General features: G+C 44.3%; 2 protein-coding genes across 3 annotated transcripts; one reads left to right on the forward strand and one right to left on the reverse strand.

The window, feature by feature from the left end:
• Positions 1 to 781: 781 nt before the first annotated feature.
• On the reverse strand, positions 782 to 6,573 carry LOC108087631 (protein N-terminal glutamine amidohydrolase). Its single transcript, XM_017185088.1, has 5 exons — positions 5,433 to 6,573; positions 2,275 to 2,428; positions 1,923 to 2,071; positions 1,736 to 1,860; positions 782 to 1,677 (listed from the first exon to the last, which is right to left on the reverse strand). Exons 1-5 carry the CDS (start codon positions 5,489 to 5,491, stop codon positions 1,547 to 1,549), a joined length of 618 nt encoding a protein of 205 aa, XP_017040577.1. The 5' UTR covers positions 5,492 to 6,573; the 3' UTR covers positions 782 to 1,546.
• A 1,186-nt stretch (positions 6,574 to 7,759) lies between these two features.
• On the forward strand, positions 7,760 to 11,194 carry LOC108087627 (solute carrier family 2, facilitated glucose transporter member 8). 2 transcript variants are annotated; one of them, XM_017185084.1, is made up of 4 exons: positions 7,760 to 7,952; positions 8,915 to 9,372; positions 9,458 to 9,766; positions 10,068 to 11,194. In XM_017185084.1, exons 2-4 carry the CDS (start codon positions 8,925 to 8,927, stop codon positions 10,862 to 10,864), a joined length of 1,554 nt encoding a protein of 517 aa, XP_017040573.1. In that variant the 5' UTR covers positions 7,760 to 7,952; positions 8,915 to 8,924; the 3' UTR covers positions 10,865 to 11,194. The 2 variants fall into 2 exon arrangements, with proteins under 2 accessions (XP_017040573.1, XP_017040574.1); XM_017185085.2 differs by lacking the exon at positions 7,760 to 7,952 and adding an exon at positions 8,379 to 8,851.
• The last annotated feature ends 8,124 nt before the right edge of the window (positions 11,195 to 19,318 follow it).

Here is a 19,318-nt window from a genome sequence, read left to right on the forward strand (position 1 = left end):
CGATAAATGCCGATGATCCTTTAGTGGACACCGACCGATAAATACAACTCAAAGGTAATCGTATAAATATATGTATAGGTATCTATCTAAACGCAGATACATTGAGAACATCGAGAAACGTTTCGTGTTTTGTATAATTAAGAGTTTAGGTTTAACTTTGAGACTTTTGCACAGCATTTAATTTTATACATTCTCGTTTATGTTCTATATATTCATATTTCTATATGGTATTCCCCGTACAAGTACAAATCGAGTAAAAACCTCTCTATACAAATCCAAAACCAATGTAAACCAGTGAATCAAAAATAAATGCGAGTTTCGTTAACTAATCCGAGTGTAAAAGGTTGGAAGCCGGACAACAAACAATCGAAAGAAGGCTAGAAGGACACTCTAGGGACAGGATAGATAGGGCATTTCTCATTTTTTTTGGAAGGGGCTGCAGCTACCGTAGAGCGTATAATGAATCAGTCTTTGCGCGTCACAAGTCGTCAATCGAACGGGGAAACGATACGATAAATATATCGAAATCAACGCTAAGCGGGGTTCGGATTATCGGATAAGGAGCGGGGGAGGGGAAGTCGGGATTACTAATGCGACTGAGGATCCTCGGGCATACAAACCGTACAAAAACTAGCTATGTAGATACAAACATACAATACACATTATCAGTATAATCATCGCTTCGATTCGATTAGCTTCGATTTGGTTATCCTTTGTATACAAAGTAGATAATATTCGAATTACAATAATAATTGCGGTACGGGTAAGTAATTAGTTTAAATACGGTAAAACAAGTTAACAAGCTTTAATGCAAATATTCCGCCTCGAATCTGAACTCGAATATTTCGAGATCGATTTCGCTTAGAGTTAGTTCAGAGTAGAGTGTAGGTTAGATTTAGGTGTGGGTTAGCTTTGAGCCTAGCCAAAAATTGAATTACAGAATCGAGAGCGTAGCGTAGTATGCAAAGTGGTAGTAGATCCATATCCATATCCATATGTATATCGGCGCAACGGGTACCCAATCAAATATTGGATATCCGCCAGCCGGCTTGTTTACTCGTAATTGGTGCTTTTCCGTTTCGCTTAGGTTTAGAGTTACATAAAGTACTTTCGGAGGAGAGTAACGAATAAAAAATCCTCATCGTCCCTGCCCTCGGCTATCATATATGTGTGGTTGCTTTTATCGAATACAATACGTACAATAAAAAAATGTATAATTAGATTTATAATTTCTTTAGAATCGAAGTCCAATGCAAATGAACGCCAAGAGCTGCGTTGCGCAAGCGTTCTAACCTTATTCTGCACTTGATTTTCTGTTAACCTGAATACAAAAATACATTATCATAAATATATTTATATGTTCGCGTGTATATGTATGTATGTATATGTATGCAATTGGTAATTAACTGTCTGGTAACGACAACGACAAAACGATTTCGATACGGATTTGTATTTGCAATTGGATGTGGTTGTGTTGCAGGATGCGCTCCTCATCAGTGGGATGTCGCGCCATGAGATTCTGGATTCTGTATCCTGTATCCATCCTCTACTTGTTGTTCTGCGCCATCACGTGCGGTGACTTGTAGAAATTCTGCACGAACTCCGAGAGGCTGTAGACCGCTCCCGGACCTTTTCCTGCGCTCATGCAGATGAAGTCCCCCAGACAGTGCATGTTAGCTGTTTTTAAATCAGGATATGAGTTTAAAAGCTTCTAATAGAATTTTTAAATACTTACTATTCGAGAGAATGGGAGGATACGAGGGAGGTGGCTTGATCCAACTGCCATCCGGTCGACGCATGTGACGCCGGTCCGAGGAGAACTCAATGAGATATGTGTCTGCGGGTATGACTCTGAAGAATCTATTGTGAAGATTGTAAGTCAGTTAGTCAAAGAGCAATGAAAAACCCTCTCTGAAACCCACCTGTGGTGCTCCGGTCGCAGGGCCAGATCGGAGCGGAACGTCTCCGTCACGTACTTGTGAAAATATGTGGGGAAGGGCAGCGTGGTGTCCAGATCGAACACCAAACAGCGATTCAGCGAGGGATTGTGCATGAAGAAGACGTGGTAGTCCTGAAGATAAAGGGTTGGATGAATTTTAAAAATAAATGTTAGTAGAAGCTTTGAGGGGAAACCAAAGATTAATCAAAGATTAACTTTATTTCAATCAACATGTTTACTATTCACTTAACAGCTTATAGTTCGTTTAATATTTTGAAATCTGAACAGCAGCTCGTTCGTTTTATAATCAGTGCCTTAGTGCACTATCAACTTACCCATATCACAACTTGATCATCGCCGCGTCCGGCCTTCTGGCGCCAAAGGGGCACCGTGCGTCCCTCATTGGAGACGAAGACAGCGTAGCACTTGGACAGCTCCTCCGGCCGCGTTCGCTTCACCTGCTCGCAGAGCTTCCACACGTTCTCCTCGCTGGAATAAGAATTAGATACATTTATCAGAAGCATGGTTAAGCAATCAATAGATGCACTGCCCCGAGAAACAGATTAAGTTCGAGTCAAAGTCCGAGTTTCGGTGCGGGGCTAATCCCTGCACGAAATGTCAAGTGGCTCAACCTGTTTCTAACCTTTATCAGCAACAGGCCGCCACTTTGGCATTATAATAATCGATTTTGCTTAGCACGCGTCTGGCTTTTGGGCCGTGCTCCTTGCCAGTTTGCTGTTTATGGGGCTCTTTCGAATAAATTCCAATCAATTCGGCTGCCACACATTGTTGCTCGCATGTCGGATGGGCGGCCGCTTCGCAGGTGCATGTGAGTGGGGCATTAAACTAGGTGGCACAACAAAGGCGGCCATATCAACAGTAACAGGTATAACAAGGACTCGCAGGGGGTGGGGCGGTGGATTGGAGGAGGAAGGGCAGGTGGCACAACCCACTCAAGTGGCGCGGTCAAAAGTCGCGACTGAAAGTGGCTCGCGGCGATATCGTGAGCTGGCGTTATTAATGCCGCCGGGCAGAGATTGCTTTAAAGGGGCAAAAAGGTGGGGGTTGTGTGGGTGGTGGTTGGTTCAACACAAGACCCAGTTTGAGTGGGTTCTCCAAAAGATGCACAGAGAGAAAAAATAAAAAATTTGTTTATGCATAGAAAAGATCACACGTTGTGATGATTAACTTTATAATGCTAAATTTAGAGCTTAAAATAAAAACCATTTAATGTTAAAAACAAGTTTAGTTGCAACTGGATTTTTTTCATATAACAATTCAGAGTTGTGAATAAAGATTGGATCAATAAAGAAGATAAGATCCATATGTATTATAAACCAATTTATCATTATTTGAATATATGCAAAGATAGTTGATACAATTCTTTTTCAGTGCAGGCAGCAAAATGCCAGAAGGCAGTGTCTTGAATTCGCGAGCCGCTGCAACACGCGACCCACAGATGGCGCTGCTGTGGTGTGTATGCCGAGGAAAGCGAGAAAGGCGAGGAAAATGAGAGCGGAGGAGAGCTTCCAGAGTTTTCCTGGAAGGAGAGATGAATCTGAATCTGAGTGCAAATGTGAGTGCGCGAGCAGTTGCGAATTAATCAATGAACATGTCCTGCGGGAGCAGGGGGCGTTGGGTGTTAAACAGGGGGAGGTGGGCGGTGAGTGGGTGGGTGGTGGTATGAGGTCAGAGAACGCGACGACATTTTATCTGGCCATGTAAATGGGTGTGCGTGTGTAAAAACTTTTTTATGTTCTGCGCCTCTTACTTTATATTTTTTGTTCGCCCGCTTTTTTTTGTATTTGCGAGTGTGTGATTGCGAGTGCTAGTGTGTGTGTGGGTGTGCGGATGTGTGTGTGTGTGTGGGCGGCAGAACATAAAACTCATATCATGCGGCAGGATAAACAAGTCCCCGCCGCCGAAAAGTCCGTGGGGGACCGCCTGCCAAGTTGCCATTACTTTGCGCTCGTCGCCGCCATTGCCGCCATTTTTGCAATTAGCATTTTAAATATTGCACCAACACAGCGACAAGCCACATCCTATCCAACGTGTGGTAGTGTGTATTTTGTTTAATTTTTGCTTTGGTTTTCGACGGCTTTTTGTTGTTGGTCGGACGGACGGACGGACGGACGGTCGGTTGGTCGTTTGTTTTATAGTCGAAACGCGCCTCTCGCATGTGGCCATAAAAACGGAGCGAAACCCGTCGACATCCTTTCGAATGTCCTACCCCACACTAACCCATACACTCAAACCCACACAGAAGGAGGACGAACACACACACACAAGCACACACAGACAAGTGCAGGATACACGAACACAGCGGCACGCTTTTCTTGTTGGCAGACATGACCGTTTGACCTAATTTCTGGAGCTGCGCAGCGCCAAACGGCGCCGCATCAGGATTCTGAGAAGCAGGATTTCGAGCTCGGGACGCCTAAACGGAGGAGCAGAAGGTGGGGGGGAGGGGGAGAGGCGGAGGATGGAGGATCCAAAAGGATGCGGCTGGGAAGCACAGGACTCACAGGAGTGAGTGAGTAATGAGCGAATTTGAATGCAAAGCGAGGCACATCGAGCGCCTGGGATAATGAAAATCATCCGAAAACAGCGTCGGCGGCGGCGGCACAGGACGAAGGCGAAGGACGCAGGACATGGCTCCGTTGAGTGGCGAATGTTGTTGCCAAAAGAGATAACGCACAAAAATAAAATATACATAATTAAAAGAAGAGCCGCTCGGCAGTTGGGACTGGCCAAGCATGAGATAATCATTCACAGAAGTGTGAAAGGCAGCGGGAATCATGTGCATCTGGGGAATAGGCCGCTTAATCCCCGAAACAGTGGTCACTCGGTAAAGTAAACTAGGAGATTAATAGTTTTTTCTAGAAAATTTGCTATCTATATAATCCCTATTTAAGGATTATAATGAAGATACCCCAGCTTTACACTCTGCTGTTAATCTTTTGTAAGTACATGCCACAAAAAGTTCACAAAAATATCAAGTCCTAAGATAATTAAATTTAATGTTTAAAATGATGTTAAATTTTAATTTTATTTAATACACCATATATGGAATTAAAAATGTCTCATCCACCAAATTTAATTTGGGTTTAGGTAAGTAATCTCTAAAAACCAGAGACCAGAAACAAATTTTACATAAAATATTGGCGATAAACTCTGCCTTAAAAATCTTTTAAAAAATCTTCTAACATAGCCAGTGACCACTGTGCTCCGTTCATTAGGCTCAGCGGTATTCTCCGCAGCTTTCGACTTCCCCTGGGAGGTATCCTACATATCAGAGCCATTAGCTGCGTTGCCGCCGTGTTGATATTCAGGTGCTGAAGGTTGGGTGAATGATTTCGCCTGCCTAATGAAAAAGTTTCCCATCTCCCCAGTTGTTGTTATTGTTGTTGTTGTTTGTCGTTAGCTGTTGCTTTTGTTCCTGCCCGAGGGATTTATCTCCACTATATATATGTGTTTACATTTATTTACTCACCAGTAACAGGACACATAGGAGCAGTCCGCTATCTTGGGGAACAGAAAGTCCGTGGTCATCTTGATGCGCTTCGGGATCTGCGGCTCTGTTGCTTCTATTGTGTTAAAATCCTTGGCTATCCTCGGGTATCCTTGGGTATCCTTTGGCTGGGAGCTGTGTGTGGGTGCAGGACTGCAGGATGGATTGCCGGGGGGCCAGGGGCTAATTGTCACTGGGGACTGGGAGTTTGCACGAGACACCAGACGAGCGATATATAATCACTGCATTATGCGCCGCTGACTGGACAAAAGCAGGGTGTGTGTATCTGTATCGGTATCGGTATCTGTATCTGTATCTATGTCCTTGCGGTGGCATCGGTGGCATCGGAGGATGCTTCCCTGGCTAATCCCGATCTCTATTTTGACTTAGATGCTGATGGCGATCCTGTTCCTGGTACTCCATCTACTCCTCCGCTGGTGAGAGGAGGTGCTTGTGCTCCCTCTGTTTTTATATTTTTGTTATTTTCCCTGTCTTTTTCCTGCTTCCAGGATGCTGCTGCTCACTCACACTGCGGCACAAATTCAGACACACACATACACATGCACTGGCTCTCTCGCGAAGGAGCCGATTTCTCGGTTTTCGTTTCGGTTTCGATTTTTGCGAATTAAATTATGCTAAGGATGCTGGAACTCTGGAGCTTCCACCTCTTGTTGCTGCTGCTGCTGCTGCTGGATTTTCGCCTGTTTTGGGAACGCACACCTGCCCGAAAACAAACGCGCTCATTCCCCGCTGATTTACCGTTTTTCTTCTTATTTCTCTTTGCCTTGCAGGGAGTGGGGAAAAGGGGGGATGGAGGGGGCGGACTGACCAGGTGACAGAGCCTGGGGCAACACACTCAGCAAACCATGCAGCTTTGAATTAGGAATGCCAGGTTTTGTTCGCCTAACGGGTTCACAGGTTCACGGGATGACAGGCAAACAAAAAAGTGTCCTGGAGAATCGCGAGGAATGCAGGCGGTGTGTGTTTTTGGGGGCCCTCTCTATCCGCTTTTCCTTTTCCCGTCCACGCTCTGGTGGTGGCTTTTCCGCTTTTTTTTTTTATCTCGGCGCACTCCGCTCCGTGTTGTGTACGCGTTCCCGAATTCGCACAGTGTGACCCACGTGGAGCAGTCGAGAATTCTCCAAAAGTTCTGGCGACAGCGGGAAAAACGGTAAAAGTTCAGTTACACACTGAACTGAGAGCAAAAGCGCGCCATTTTTAAATAGGGTAATTCATGTTAAAAGCATTTTTAGTGTTTGTTACTACATAAATTAATATACAAATTAAGCTAAATTTAAATAAGTATGTTCCACACAAAAAGCTTCAACATTGGAAAACAAATGTCAAATTAGAATTTAATATAAGAATGATAAATAAGGAGTAGAACATTCCAACAAGGTTTTTATCGTACTAGAAATTAAGCAATCCAATAAGAAAACGATAACATGGGCAGCACTGGAAAAGCGCTGAGCATTGCTGACTGACAAAACATCACTGCTACGGCCGCCTTTGCTCACTGACATTAGGTATGGCTTATAACACGCAACGGCTTTTCAAATTACTTTGTTTCTAACGAGCACTTATTACCCGCTTACTCCTCCGTTAATCAGCGCTATCTAATCACTCGTGACTGCTAATGGCCAATTGACAGCACGCAGTTTTGGCAAAGCCAATTAGTAAAACCCCGCCGGCGGTGTCTCTTTTTTTTACAGCACTCGACAAATATTGCGGCAGGCAAGGCGAAATACCTTTCGTTCGATAAGATAAATCTGCGCAGTCTGTTGAGCCATTGTAAATGCCTCACGAGTGGATTTCCTCCACGCCCAGAGTAAATCGGCGAAGCTGATAAGCGACTATATAAACGGCAGGTTCAGTTAAACCAAGCGAATCGGTGAAGAATGCCTCATTGGGAACTCATGGGATGTGCAAATTGTTCTTAATATTGCGTAGCCAAAGAACTGATAAGGCAGCTTGGCAACTGATTTGGGATATAGGGGGTATTTATGGGGATAGGGAGTGTTACCCCAAATCCATCGGCAACGCTTTATTGATTAAGAATCCCAAAGTGATCTGCGTTCATCGCTTTATCAGCGATCACAGCGATCAAAACGATCATGACACACAAAACGCAAATCTATCGGCGGGATGACGCGACTTCTATGCCTATATGTTATGGTTGCAGGCAGTATCAGGCGGCTTTATCACGAGAGAGAGAGAGAGAGAGGGAGAGAAGTAGAGGAGAGAGAGAGCTCCCCATCCGTAATCCGTATAGTTTGGGGAGTCCGACGTGGCAAGCGGCCTTTCAGTTAGCTCCAGCACTCAACCGTCGACGGGTTCGCTCCGCTCGGTAGCATTTCGTTTCGAGATCTAGAGATTTAGAGATCCCCGCTTCCAGTCACGACCTTTTGTGGCAGAACCTGTTTACCCGCCTCGTGGATTTTTGGGCAGCAGGTTCTCGAATCCGGTGAAAATCTTCATCCGCGCAGAAGAACAGAAACAGAAGTAAGTGACACCGCATCGAATTGCCTGGCAAGCGGTTTAATTGAATGTTAATTGGCATCGATTGATCAAAGCAACGCGACCAGCTTGCAATCCACAAACGAAACGATCGCCTGGAAACTGGGAAACTGGGAAGTCAGCTGTGGCCCAGTCCCACTTTTATTTCCGAGTGGACATCCAGCGAAGAGGGTCAACACTCGCGCACTTCTTATCGCTTAAGATTATGTGCCAGTATTAGCAGGCTGTCGATGGCAAGGCCATCCTATAGTCACCATTATAAAACTAATAAACAAGAAAACAGCTGAGAATATTCAGAATACTAAACCGAAGATAGAAATACCTTACACAGTTTTAATCCGGTTAATTTCAAATAAGGAAACAAGTTTATTAGTTTATTGCATGGTGTAAATGTAATACTAGATATGATACTTTATAGGCTTATTAAGTTCTGTTTTTGGAAAGTAAATACATTTATTAATGTAATTTGATATAAACAAACAACAAACAGTTCGAAAAACTCACAATTAGGTTTGTTACTTCAGTTTGTGGGTGGCACAACCATATCATTTCATGATTTATACTCCGAATAATAACTGCTTTACTTAAATCATGTTTCTCATAATTATCTTGGTCACAGCTAGACAAAATAGTCGTTCCCTAATCTATTGTCTAGTTATAAAGCAGTTGAGCTGGGTAAATACACAAACCCTATACTTTATGGCAGACCTGTAAAACTTAAGCCTTGTGCTTAAAATGACGAGCAACAGATGAGTAATCAAAAATGATGAATTGTTTGTTTGCCTTTCTGGGGACTCTGGCATTTCGGGGCTAATTTTGCATAACCCTTTGGCAACAGCATTTCAGTTAGGGCCGGTTATCTGAGCAGGAAGTGTTTGCTTGCCGTGAGAAAGCCATGTGTTCAAAAATCAGAGCAGACTCATTAAAAAGTACTCCCTCTCTTTCAGATAAGCCAAAATGGATAAAGAGCAGCGGAAACTGCAGCAAAATGGCAACGAACCTAGGATCGTTTCGGGATTGAATCATCCTCTGAAGACTCCTCCACCTGGAGAACAAACGAGGGCAGTGCGACGACAGTTGGTGGCCGTCATCCTGGCCAATGTGGGTGTCATCTCAACGGGATTGACCTTGGCTCTGCCCACTGCTACTTTGCACCAACTCAAGAGCACCACGGAACCCGTGCACCTTAATGATTCCCAGGCAACCTGGTTCGCCTCGGTCAACGCTCTATCAGCTCCTCTGGGTGGACTACTCTCGGGTTGCCTGCTCGACAGGATCGGCAGGAAGAGGTCCTTGATCCTGCTCAATGTGATCACTGTTCTGGCCTGGATTCTCCTAGCCACGCCAAGTCAAAGCGACTCAAACCACTTCTTTTGGCAGCTCATCGTCGCGAGATTTATTCTGGGTGAGTTTTATTACCTTTCCATTTGAATGGTAGTAATATATTTAATTATTACACTATTATTATAATTATATCATTATTTTCCTAGGTATTGGAATGGGTTTGGCCAGCGCTCCTCCAGGAGTTTATGCAGCCGAGATCAGTGTGCCTAAGACGCGGGGCAGCCTCATTCTGGGCACCTCCATTTCGGTGGCCGGTGGCATAACGATTCTCTACGCGATCGGCTACTTCATTCGCGATGACTTCCGGCTGATTTCCTTGATCTGCTGTGGCTACCAGCTGGTCGCCTTGCTCTGTGTTCTGCCACTCCCAGAAAGCCATTGCTGGTTGCTATCCAAAAAGCGAGTCACGGAGGCCAAGAGATCTCTCAACTACTTTCGCGGATTCGATAAGTCGGGTAAATTTCCAAAATGATTTCATAAAACCTAAAGTAACCTTCTTTAAAGGTGGAAAGAAAGGAATATCTAGATCTTTATAATAGTTCCATAACAAATGTGCCATTTGTTTATGGCTGCAAACAAATCAAAGTCAAGTGGCAATCAAGTTATGATAACCTATTTGATGACTTTGCCACAGGCTTATCTTTTCGCATTTAAAATTGAAAACGCTCGAGTGCGAATGGATCGAATGACAGATTTAGATTGATTATTCCGATTAAACATGTATATAGACTGATGATACCACTGTTTTTCCTACAGATGAAATCACACATCCCCAAGTGCTGGAGGAGTTCCAACTGCTGCACAAATCGCTGCAACAACGCGATGCCGAGGTGAAGGAGTCTCTCCTTTGGAGTCTCAAGCATCCGGAGGTGCGGAAGCCACTGGGCATCCTGATGACCCTGTTCGCCTTCCAGCAGCTGACCGGCATCTTCGTGGTCATCGTGTTCGCAGTTCAGATCTCCGAGGAGGCTGGCATCAAAGTGGATCCCTTCGTGTGCGCCGTGCTGATTGGTTTGGCCCGCCTGGTTACCACTTGTCCCATGGGCTACATCCTGGAGCTCTGGGGTCGGCGGAGGGCGGGAATGATCTCCGCAACGGGCATGGCCATCTGCATGTTCCTCTTGGCCGGACAGAGCCAAGTGGAGTTCCTGAGAACGGTTCCCTATCTTCCAGTGGTGGCCATCGTGGGCTTCATTGTGCTGAGCACCTTGGGTCTCTACACCCTGCCCTTCTTCATGATCTCCGAGCTGTTCCCCCAAAGGGTTAGGGGTCCTGCCTCGGGAGTCACGGTTGCCGTGGGCATGTTCATCTCCTTCCTGGTCCTGAAAACCTATCCCGGTGTGAAGAACTCCATTGGACTGGCGAACTGCTTCATCTTCTTCGGGGTAATGGCTTTGCTGGCCCTGCTCTTCATTTACTGGGCTCTTCCGGAGACAAGACGACGCACTCTCCTGGAGATCGAGGAGCAGTTCCGAACGGGGAAGAGCAGTAGACCCCGAAACCCAGTCGATGTGGAAATGAAGGAGGTGTTCGTACGCAAGCCGGAGGAGTAATCTAATTTGATATAGAGTTACCTTAGGTAGAACATAGAGTGCCTAGTACTGTGATAGATAATAACTACGGAAATAAAACAAGGTTGACAAAAGATAACAAAACTTCTTTTAGGAATTCATTATATGTATCATATATGTTTACTTGCACTGCCAATCTAATTGAAATAGAAAGTAACTGAAAATCAAGTTTATAATGTTGACCTGTTGTACAATTATCTACATTTAAGTACTTGAGGAATAGTTAGACTCTCTTTTAAGGTAAAATAAATCCAAAACAAATTCACAGTATATAAATTTAACAATTTACTAGTAAAGAGTTTCGTTACCAGACTTTGTTTACTTTGAGCAAGCGAAGGGGATTCAAGTAGATTAATTCACTCACTGATAAGAGTCTGGTAAATTCCTACCTGCTCGGAAACACGTTCCTACTTGGGCACCCTGATATTCCCACGCACCTGCTCTCTGGTGAGGCAGTGATATAAATTAGTGGCACGCACACCTATTTCACCTCGATCTAACCCCTCAATCATTCACGGAACTCAATCAGAATGTGGCTCCTCAAACGCTCTCTTTGAAAGTCAAGTTCGTGGCCAACGTCATTCGTTTCACGATCGAGGAGAACGAGAATGAATATGCCTATTAAAGTGAGACTGCAGGGAATAACACTCAGCCTAAGCGACACTAATTTGCATATTGAAACTATGCAGTAAGCAAACTAATGTAGGTGTGCCGATTTACACAGAACTAATGTAATATTTATTAGTTTATCTGTAGGGACTGAGCATTACATAAGTGTTTCTATATTTTCTTACTGCAAGCAAGCGAAATCCAAAAAAATATCTTACATAATAGCTTAACCGTTATTACGAATATAAACAGTTTTCATTTAACTAAGTAGAAATGTAACTAAACAGTTTTTACAGAATACCTAATATGAAAATATAAGAACAATTTAGACACGTTTTCTTCAAGTATACATTGATCTTTCTTTGAAAGCTGGTTAACATTATTAAAGATTTTTGCAACTTGTAAAGACTAAAACTCAAGTCTTTCGAAGTGTGTGGTCGAATTAAAATACTTTGTTCAATATTCATTGACTGGCATTCAATGGAAGCGTAGCAGCCGGCAATTAGGTGCAGAGCTGCTTTACGGTAATGTTAATGGTAATGGTAATGTCGATAATGTCCGACCGCTGGCGAACAGCTTGTTTCAAGCCCGGGTCGAAAACGTGGCCCCACTCTTTGGCCGCGGGCTTTAAAAAATGAAGGAAAAATCTGTTCTGCTTTGGTCGTTAACGAGCAGCAGTTTCGGCAGATTCTGCAAGATGCAAGATGCGTATGCGTGTGCCTCAAAAGCCTCAAAACTTCCTGCGAGGAACGCGTTAAAAGCGCATTCAGCAATACCTCCACTTACCCCTCATTCGATTCACATAGCAGCACTTAGAGAAAAAGAGTGTCAGATGATAAATAAGTGCAATGGTAAAGTAATAAATACTGGTAATAGAAATTATGACTACTTGTAAAGATTTTGTAGACTGATGATATATTTATAAAAAAAAGAGATCAATCAACACTCAATATTTTGTAGTTGGTTTAAATAATCTTCAGACTATAAAATGTTGGTGAATAATAAACCAATTCATTTCTAAATACTCATTGTTTTAAATATTTTATAGTAGGATTACAAACTTTTTAGTTTTTCTTTGTGCATCAGGTGGTTAGCTCGAGGCGTCAAGGCGTACGTTTATGTAATTATAATAAGTTTTCAATTTGATGGCTTAATAATGTGGTGGGCAGCGGGCCCCAGTTGGGCAGCTCCCTCTCCATTTGGAGCACCTTCGGGGATCGGGGATCGGGGATTGGGGAGCTCCTGGTCCAGATCGAGTTGCGTCCGCCGCCAGTCGGAGCTGCCCCGTCATTAGGCGACAAGCGTTTAGGCCAACTCAGAAGCGGAGACGCGGAGCAGCCGAAAAACGGACAAATTGTTTCGGGGCGATTAAGTCAACAAGACGGCGCTAACATCATGAACATCATGAACATCGAACATTCAACATCGAACATCGAAGGTTGAATGAACTGATGCTGGACGGGATAATGCCGAAAATTGATGAGCCGCAAATGTGCGAACATTAAAGTTTCCGCTGGCGATGCGCGCACTGCATCCTTCTCCAGCAGATTCCCTTCCCCAACTCCTCTTCCTTTTTTCTGCTCCTGGTAATAGTAATCCGAGCCAACACCTGCCGTGAATTTCGCACTTGGATGCATCAATTACCGCAGATCCGATGGAGATGTCAACAGCCGCAGAAGGACAGTTAAATGGCACGTAACGATTGCTTTGCCAACAAGAAAACCAAACAATCGATGGGGTAATATTCTATGAACAAGCTGACATATGGATCGTTGTTAAACAATAGCAATCTGTGCGGTTTTTCGGGTCTTCATGGATGATTCAATGGGAGTGGGGGTAACTACTGTCTATTCAACGATGTGTAAACCGCATCGGGGTGGGATGATCATCCTCATCCTTGACGATCATCCCATTGCTATATGCTATCCCCTCTCCGGTTTTCGGATCTGTCATCATTATCCTCACAGACTCAGCACGACGCGTGTTCGGGGTGCTGACTTTACCTCACTTCGCTTTGTTTTGATTCGAATTTGATTATGTTTATATGGCAATAAATTAGAAAATCAACACCACAACTATGACTATAACCGCTTTGCAGCGCTTTGTTCGCGCTGACAATGCATCGAGTCCATTAAACGGGTAATTTATGATCTGCTCCTTTAGGGTCCTGGGTGGTTCCCTCGATCTACCCCTTACAATAAAGTTAACCAACATACCGACCAACCTACCTTACTTACAACCTCCCCCGCGTAAATGACATTGTTAAAACGCCCCAAGTGCAGGCCGCAATTTGTTGCCGCACTTAATGTAGTTATAATTTTTAACAGCGCGCACTTTATCCAGGATCCAAATGCGAGCATTAGGGTTTAACCCTTCTCCCGATCGCCGGAGCTGATTGCACACCTCAAGGATCCAGCTCGTCGGCAATTACAAGTGCGCCAAAAGGGGATCGAGGGTTCGATTTGGGCCTCAATGCAGCTGCAACTTGGTAAGCAAGACCTAAGGAACTTACCCCAAAGTTAGCAGACTCTAAAATACCTGGCAATCTTTCGACAGTTTCTGGGGGAATATTTGCTTTTAAGAGCTATGAGCTTAGAGGTAATCCCTCTATTAAGAATACAAATAATATTTATACCTCTTTATGGGTGAAAGCTTTTCTTCCGCTATAGAAAATTAAACGAATGTTTTACAAGCGAACATTAAATTATTATTTGTGTGGATGGAAGCGCTGAAGTTTGGCAATCAGTATTCTGTTAGTTACAATAAAAACCGGTCAGTGTTATGTAAATGCATTGAAACCATAAAAAATTGATTACTAGATGGGGATCACATCCCTCGAGAAACATAATATACCCCTTTGAGCATCCGTTACCTGGTATAAAATATGTACACACTCCTCAAAAAGCGATCAACGCACATCGATCAGCGAGGCGGAGGCAAAAACCAGAAGTGATTTTCGGCAGCATTACAAATTCGGCACTTGCTGGGAGGAAAAAGACCCTTTTTGAGCAGAACCTGTGTTTACCTTCGATCCGATAATCGCAGTGGCAGCAGGACCAAAAGCAAAAGAACCCGGGAGGTTTGGCCGCACTTTATAAAAGTGTCTGCAAAGGTGTGCAGCCTGCCACATTAGCGGCATCGATTCGGGCCTGTCCGCACACCTCGAGAATTGGCTGAGATGCCTGAGATGGGATGTGATCTCACCTAGACAACAAGACAACTGCCCAGATGCACTGGCAGAAAAATCAGCATAAAATATAGTGAACTTATCCATGATAATTTACAATAATATCATTAGAAACAGTTTAAGGGAAATTTTAAGATTTCTTTCAGAGCCCAGAACTATTATTAAGTTTATATATTAGAACACCTACTTAATCTTCGAATATCTATATCAAATATATACTTTTTTATCTGTGTAGCTATAGCCTGCCCCAACTCCAAAACAAATCGAAGAGGAGCGATGAGATGAATTCAGGAATGCCGCAAGATTTACGAACGAATGGGCGGTGGGAGTTTCCACCTCAACTGCTGCCCGTTGTAAGTACTTTGGCGAGACTTTAATTTTTCAATTAGTCGAGCTACCGTATTTGACTTTTGCTCCTCAAACCAACCAACCAACAAGCCAGTAAACCAGCCAGTCGGCCAGTCAGCCAAGTCAGCCAGATAGCAAGACGACCATCGCCAAAGGGGCCAACGAACTGGATGATCATTCCTGGGCTTTGCTTTTGGTTGCGGGATTGGAATTGGGATTGCGAGTGGATCTCACAGCCTGGGATTGGGACTGGGTAATGGGTAATGGGGACTGCGACTGCGACTGGGACTGCAGATCGTAAAAATATTGCATTTAGCAGGCAGAGCGGCGGACGCAAACGCAAACGCTTTCCGCGTTTTACGATTACGATGCAGATGCAGCAGAAGTAGCAGCAGCAGCGGATTCGAAGTGCCAAAGTTTTATGGTTACTTTAACACTTTTGCTGGCCGGGTACTTGGGATATGGGAACTGGCACTGAGGAACCCACCAACCTACCAACAGAGGAGGAAGCTCGGTGGCCTAGACAAGCGTATAATTGATTTGGATTCTATGATATGTGCTGGCCGATTTCCAGAGGCGTTGCGAGCCATAAAAACCATAATTACAGTCACACACAAGTGGCAGAGGTGAGATCAAGGAGTTGCTGGCCAGCCAGGATTGGTTTCGCCTCAGCGATCTGTGATGCTTATTACTTTAAAAATTATATATATTTATAGATGTATTATAAAATAATATATTATTATAACCTAGCTAGCTACTCTCATTGCTATTGAAACCTCTTAAACCAAACAATTGTTTAATAACTTTTATCTTACATCTTAAAATCTAGATATTAGAGTTCCTTGACTTCAAGGAAAGCTTCCAGTTCAATAATTCTTCAAAAGCTAACTCAATTAACTGTAAATTGGGGCACCCTGTTCCCTTATCGATTATAGTGGCCAATCTATAATCTGTTTGTCCTTTGGCACATCCTATCATTAGCCTGTCAGCGGTTCGAGCTTCGCTGTTTGCCTTTGTCTCCTTCGTGTTTATTGTGTTTGATCAAATAATTTCTGTTTTTATGGCACCATAAATGTCCTGTTCGCCGGCGGAGTCCTTAAAGTGCCACGTCTCATCTTGTTTTTTCAATTTGGCCATAATTATGTCAGACATTTAATTTATCGCAAACGAAGGAAGCAAAGGACTCTTCTTGCACGCAAACTTTCTGGGACAGGACTCACCCTTGAGTGGCTTTCTTCTTTTTTCCAGGGAGACGAGCACTCTCTCCTCTCCTTTTTTCCGGGCGGCCATTTTGGGAGTGTGTCAGGGTTCAGTGGAGCGCACAGGACTCGCAGGACCCGCAGGAGCCGTCTCTTAATGTGAGAAAATGTTACAATTCCGTCGCCGCCAGCAAAGTCCTGTCAGAGGTCCTCCCGTAATTGCTCATTTTGCTTATCGGCCCGCCCAATCCGAGGCCTCTGCAGGTGTGGAATGTCCTGCTCCGCACAAAGGATCAATAAAACCCTGCAAACTCTATAAAAATTTCGATTTGTGGAAATTGCGTTTTTATTAATTGGCCCCGACATCATGTCAGTCGAGTTATTTGAGTGTCCTAGTTAGATATTTTTATGGCACTCGAAAATCGCGTGCCCTTTGTCCACCTACAAGTCCTTTTAAAAGGGAGGAGGAGGAACGAATAGTTGTGCAACTCCTGGAAAAGGTACACGATCCTTAGATCATTTTATCTTATCGTCGTCGTTTGTCGGCAACTGTTTACGAAATTGCCCAATTGTTCTGGCCGTTTTCGAGCCACGCGCGTTCCTAAAGCAAGGTGCAACAGGATCGCAATCGAGAATTGAGAGTCGAGAATCCTGATGAAGAAGGAGGCGAGGCTGCAATGCAACCTGCAACCTGGCTGCCTGACTGCATCCATCATCGCGTGGCAGCAATGCTCATGATTTGAGGCACATGCGTAACCTGCGCCAATTTGGCGACCCACACACAGCACACACTCGAAATCGCCTTTGTCCTTAATATATTTTCCTCCTTTTTGTCCCTTTTTTTTTCCTCGGACAATTTTCGGGACTTGGCTTGCATCTGCTGATTGCAAGGAACGGGGGCCCCGAAGCAAAACCCTCAATTAGGCCGCCCCTGCAATTAGAAAATATATTCCATACCAGGCTCCTCTTTTTTTTAACGGAGGCTTGCAAAAAACAAAAAATATAAGCCAGCGGTAGATAATTTGCTGCGGGTTTTTATTTTTTTGGGGCAACTAATTTGTGATTAGATGGGCGCCCACGCCAAAAAGAGTCGCTGTTTTTGCTCGATTCCCAGGCGCATTCCTGCGGACACCGCTCATTAATGACCATGAAATCTAGACTCTGCCCCGGGTTATTTCCGCAGACTGACCTCCAGGCACGAGCCGCCCAAAAAGAGGAGCTCCCCTAAATCGGGAGCAGCTTCTGTTTGCTGCGTTTTTTTACTGGGGCAGTCGCCTAATGAGTTGTGGCACGCATCCTGGAATGCATTGCCTCTGGCTTACTGAGTTTGTTATAATTTGATTAGCAAAAAGTTGATGTGGGTGTCTATCGTCTGCCCATCCCCCTTCTCCCTTTCAAGAACCCAAATCACAAACTCCGATCCGAGGTGGATTCCATTTCAATTACAATATAAGCGAGTGTAAGTTCTGCGATTGCGATCGCATTTTGGGCGCGTGGTAAGCCAAGTCAATCGGAAGAAGTTAAGCCGATTGCACCGCCCCTTTTCATTACGGCTCGTTCTTTGTGCCGCCGGAGGTGCACCACCCCACCCCGGACACCCGCCTCATAAAACCGGAGCAAGCCCACTTCCGTTGCTCATTTGAGTGCCCTTTTTTGGGAAGGGTATGTTGAAAAGGTCATTGGGTTTGCAGCTCACAAAGCAAAAGGCGAGAAAGAAATGTAACTAAAATTTGAGTATCATTTTTTATAAAATTTGAGAATATAAAGAGATTAAATTTAATGATGAGCAGCGAAAATAAATACTTTTGTCACACTAATTATTTAACTAATTTAATTCTTTAAACTTGAAAAGATTTTATTTCAAATATTTAATTGTGTTAATCTGTTATTAAAAGTTCATTGAAACAGTTTGATCAACATCAGATCGCCATGGGAAGTTCTATTTTATGGTAAGCTTATACTTTTTCAATTAAATAAATGAATGTTTCCAAAAGGGTATTCCCAATTCGATACTTTCCCCTTTTTTTTTTTTCACTGCCCTGCTAAACGCACTTCCCACACAGATTTGTGTGTGTGCGCCTTAATTGGGGCGTATTTGGCCTTTTTGGGCTCGGGTTTGGGCAGGGGTTTGGGTAATTGGTGCCACTTGAAGGGCTTTCGGTCGCATAATCGCCTTGTCAGATAGAGCAAGACACACGTTGAAGGACCTTCGCAGAGGGTGGGCGTTGAACAAGCTCGCTGGGCGTTGGGCGTGGCGAGATGGGTGGGCCAAAGCACCGAAGGACCAAAGGACTCTATACCAAAAGAGACAGCGAAGAGGTGAGTGTGTGTGTGTTTGTGTGTGTGTGTTGATGCCACCACGCACCGTTGACTCGCTTGATCTTATTATGCCGCGCTTGGCTGCCTGGGAAAAGTCAGAGGCAGCTGGCAAATGGCAAATGGCAAATGGCTGATGGTTACTGGTTACTGAATACTGAATACTGGTAACTGGTAGCTGGCTGCCGGTTACCCGGCCTTTGTGACAGTTTTATCTCTGGCCAGCAGAAGTTTGAGCCAAGCCTCCGCCTCCTCCTTCGCCATTTCATCTCATCCTCTTCCCTTTTGGGCCATGGAAAATCCTCGCTGAATGGGCCTAAGAAATTTGCATGTTTTCGCACAGGTTTTTGTGGTTTTTGGTGGCAAGTGGATTTGCCTGCGCCACGCGGCTACAAAAAGGGTTAGCTTTAGTCTTTAGCCTTGAAAGAGGAGTTCCTTTACCCAGTAAGTTGCATGGATTTTTTAGTCATGGAAACTAATTTCCCTTTGAAGTGTACTGCCTTTCCAATGGATCAATATTTCCACTCCCCCGCCGCTTTTCCCTTCAGAAATCACAAACAATGTGACAGTTTTATCTTTCAGCGCCAGTCGCCGTCGCAGTGGAAATTCATTTTCAGTTTCGATTGTGAATGCCGAGCGACAATTGTCGAATTCAATTAACGCCTGCGGCACCACCGAGCGTTACTTAACGCCACCGCCCAAACCACCCAAGCCACCCAAAGCAACCAACCACCCACCAAGCAAAACCACCTCCTTTTCTCCACTCTCGAATCTCCT

The sequence above is a fragment of the Drosophila ficusphila genome, unplaced genomic scaffold (assembly GCF_018152265.1).
Source record: "Drosophila ficusphila isolate 14025-0441.05 unplaced genomic scaffold, ASM1815226v1 contig_414, whole genome shotgun sequence".
Taxonomy (NCBI): Eukaryota; Metazoa; Arthropoda; class Insecta; order Diptera; family Drosophilidae; genus Drosophila; species Drosophila ficusphila.

Excerpts from the sequence above, each read along its gene's own strand:
- LOC108087631 (XM_017185088.1), bottom strand. The coding sequence starts at position 5,491 with ATGACCACGGACTTTCTGTTCCCCAAGATAGCGGACTGCTCCTATGTG. Across the intron at positions 2,072-2,274 it reads ATGATCAAGTTGTGATATGG|GACTACCACGTCTTCTTCAT; the intron begins GTAAGTTGATAG and ends CTTTATCTTCAG. Across the intron at positions 1,678-1,735 it reads TCCTCCCATTCTCTCGAATA|CTAACATGCACTGTCTGGGG; the intron begins GTAAGTATTTAA and ends ATTTAAAAACAG.
- LOC108087627 (XM_017185084.1), top strand. The coding sequence starts at position 8,925 with ATGGATAAAGAGCAGCGGAAACTGCAGCAAAATGGCAACGAACCTAGG. Across the intron at positions 9,373-9,457 it reads CGTCGCGAGATTTATTCTGG|GTATTGGAATGGGTTTGGCC; the intron begins GTGAGTTTTATT and ends TTATTTTCCTAG. Across the intron at positions 9,767-10,067 it reads TCGCGGATTCGATAAGTCGG|ATGAAATCACACATCCCCAA; the intron begins GTAAATTTCCAA and ends TTTTTCCTACAG.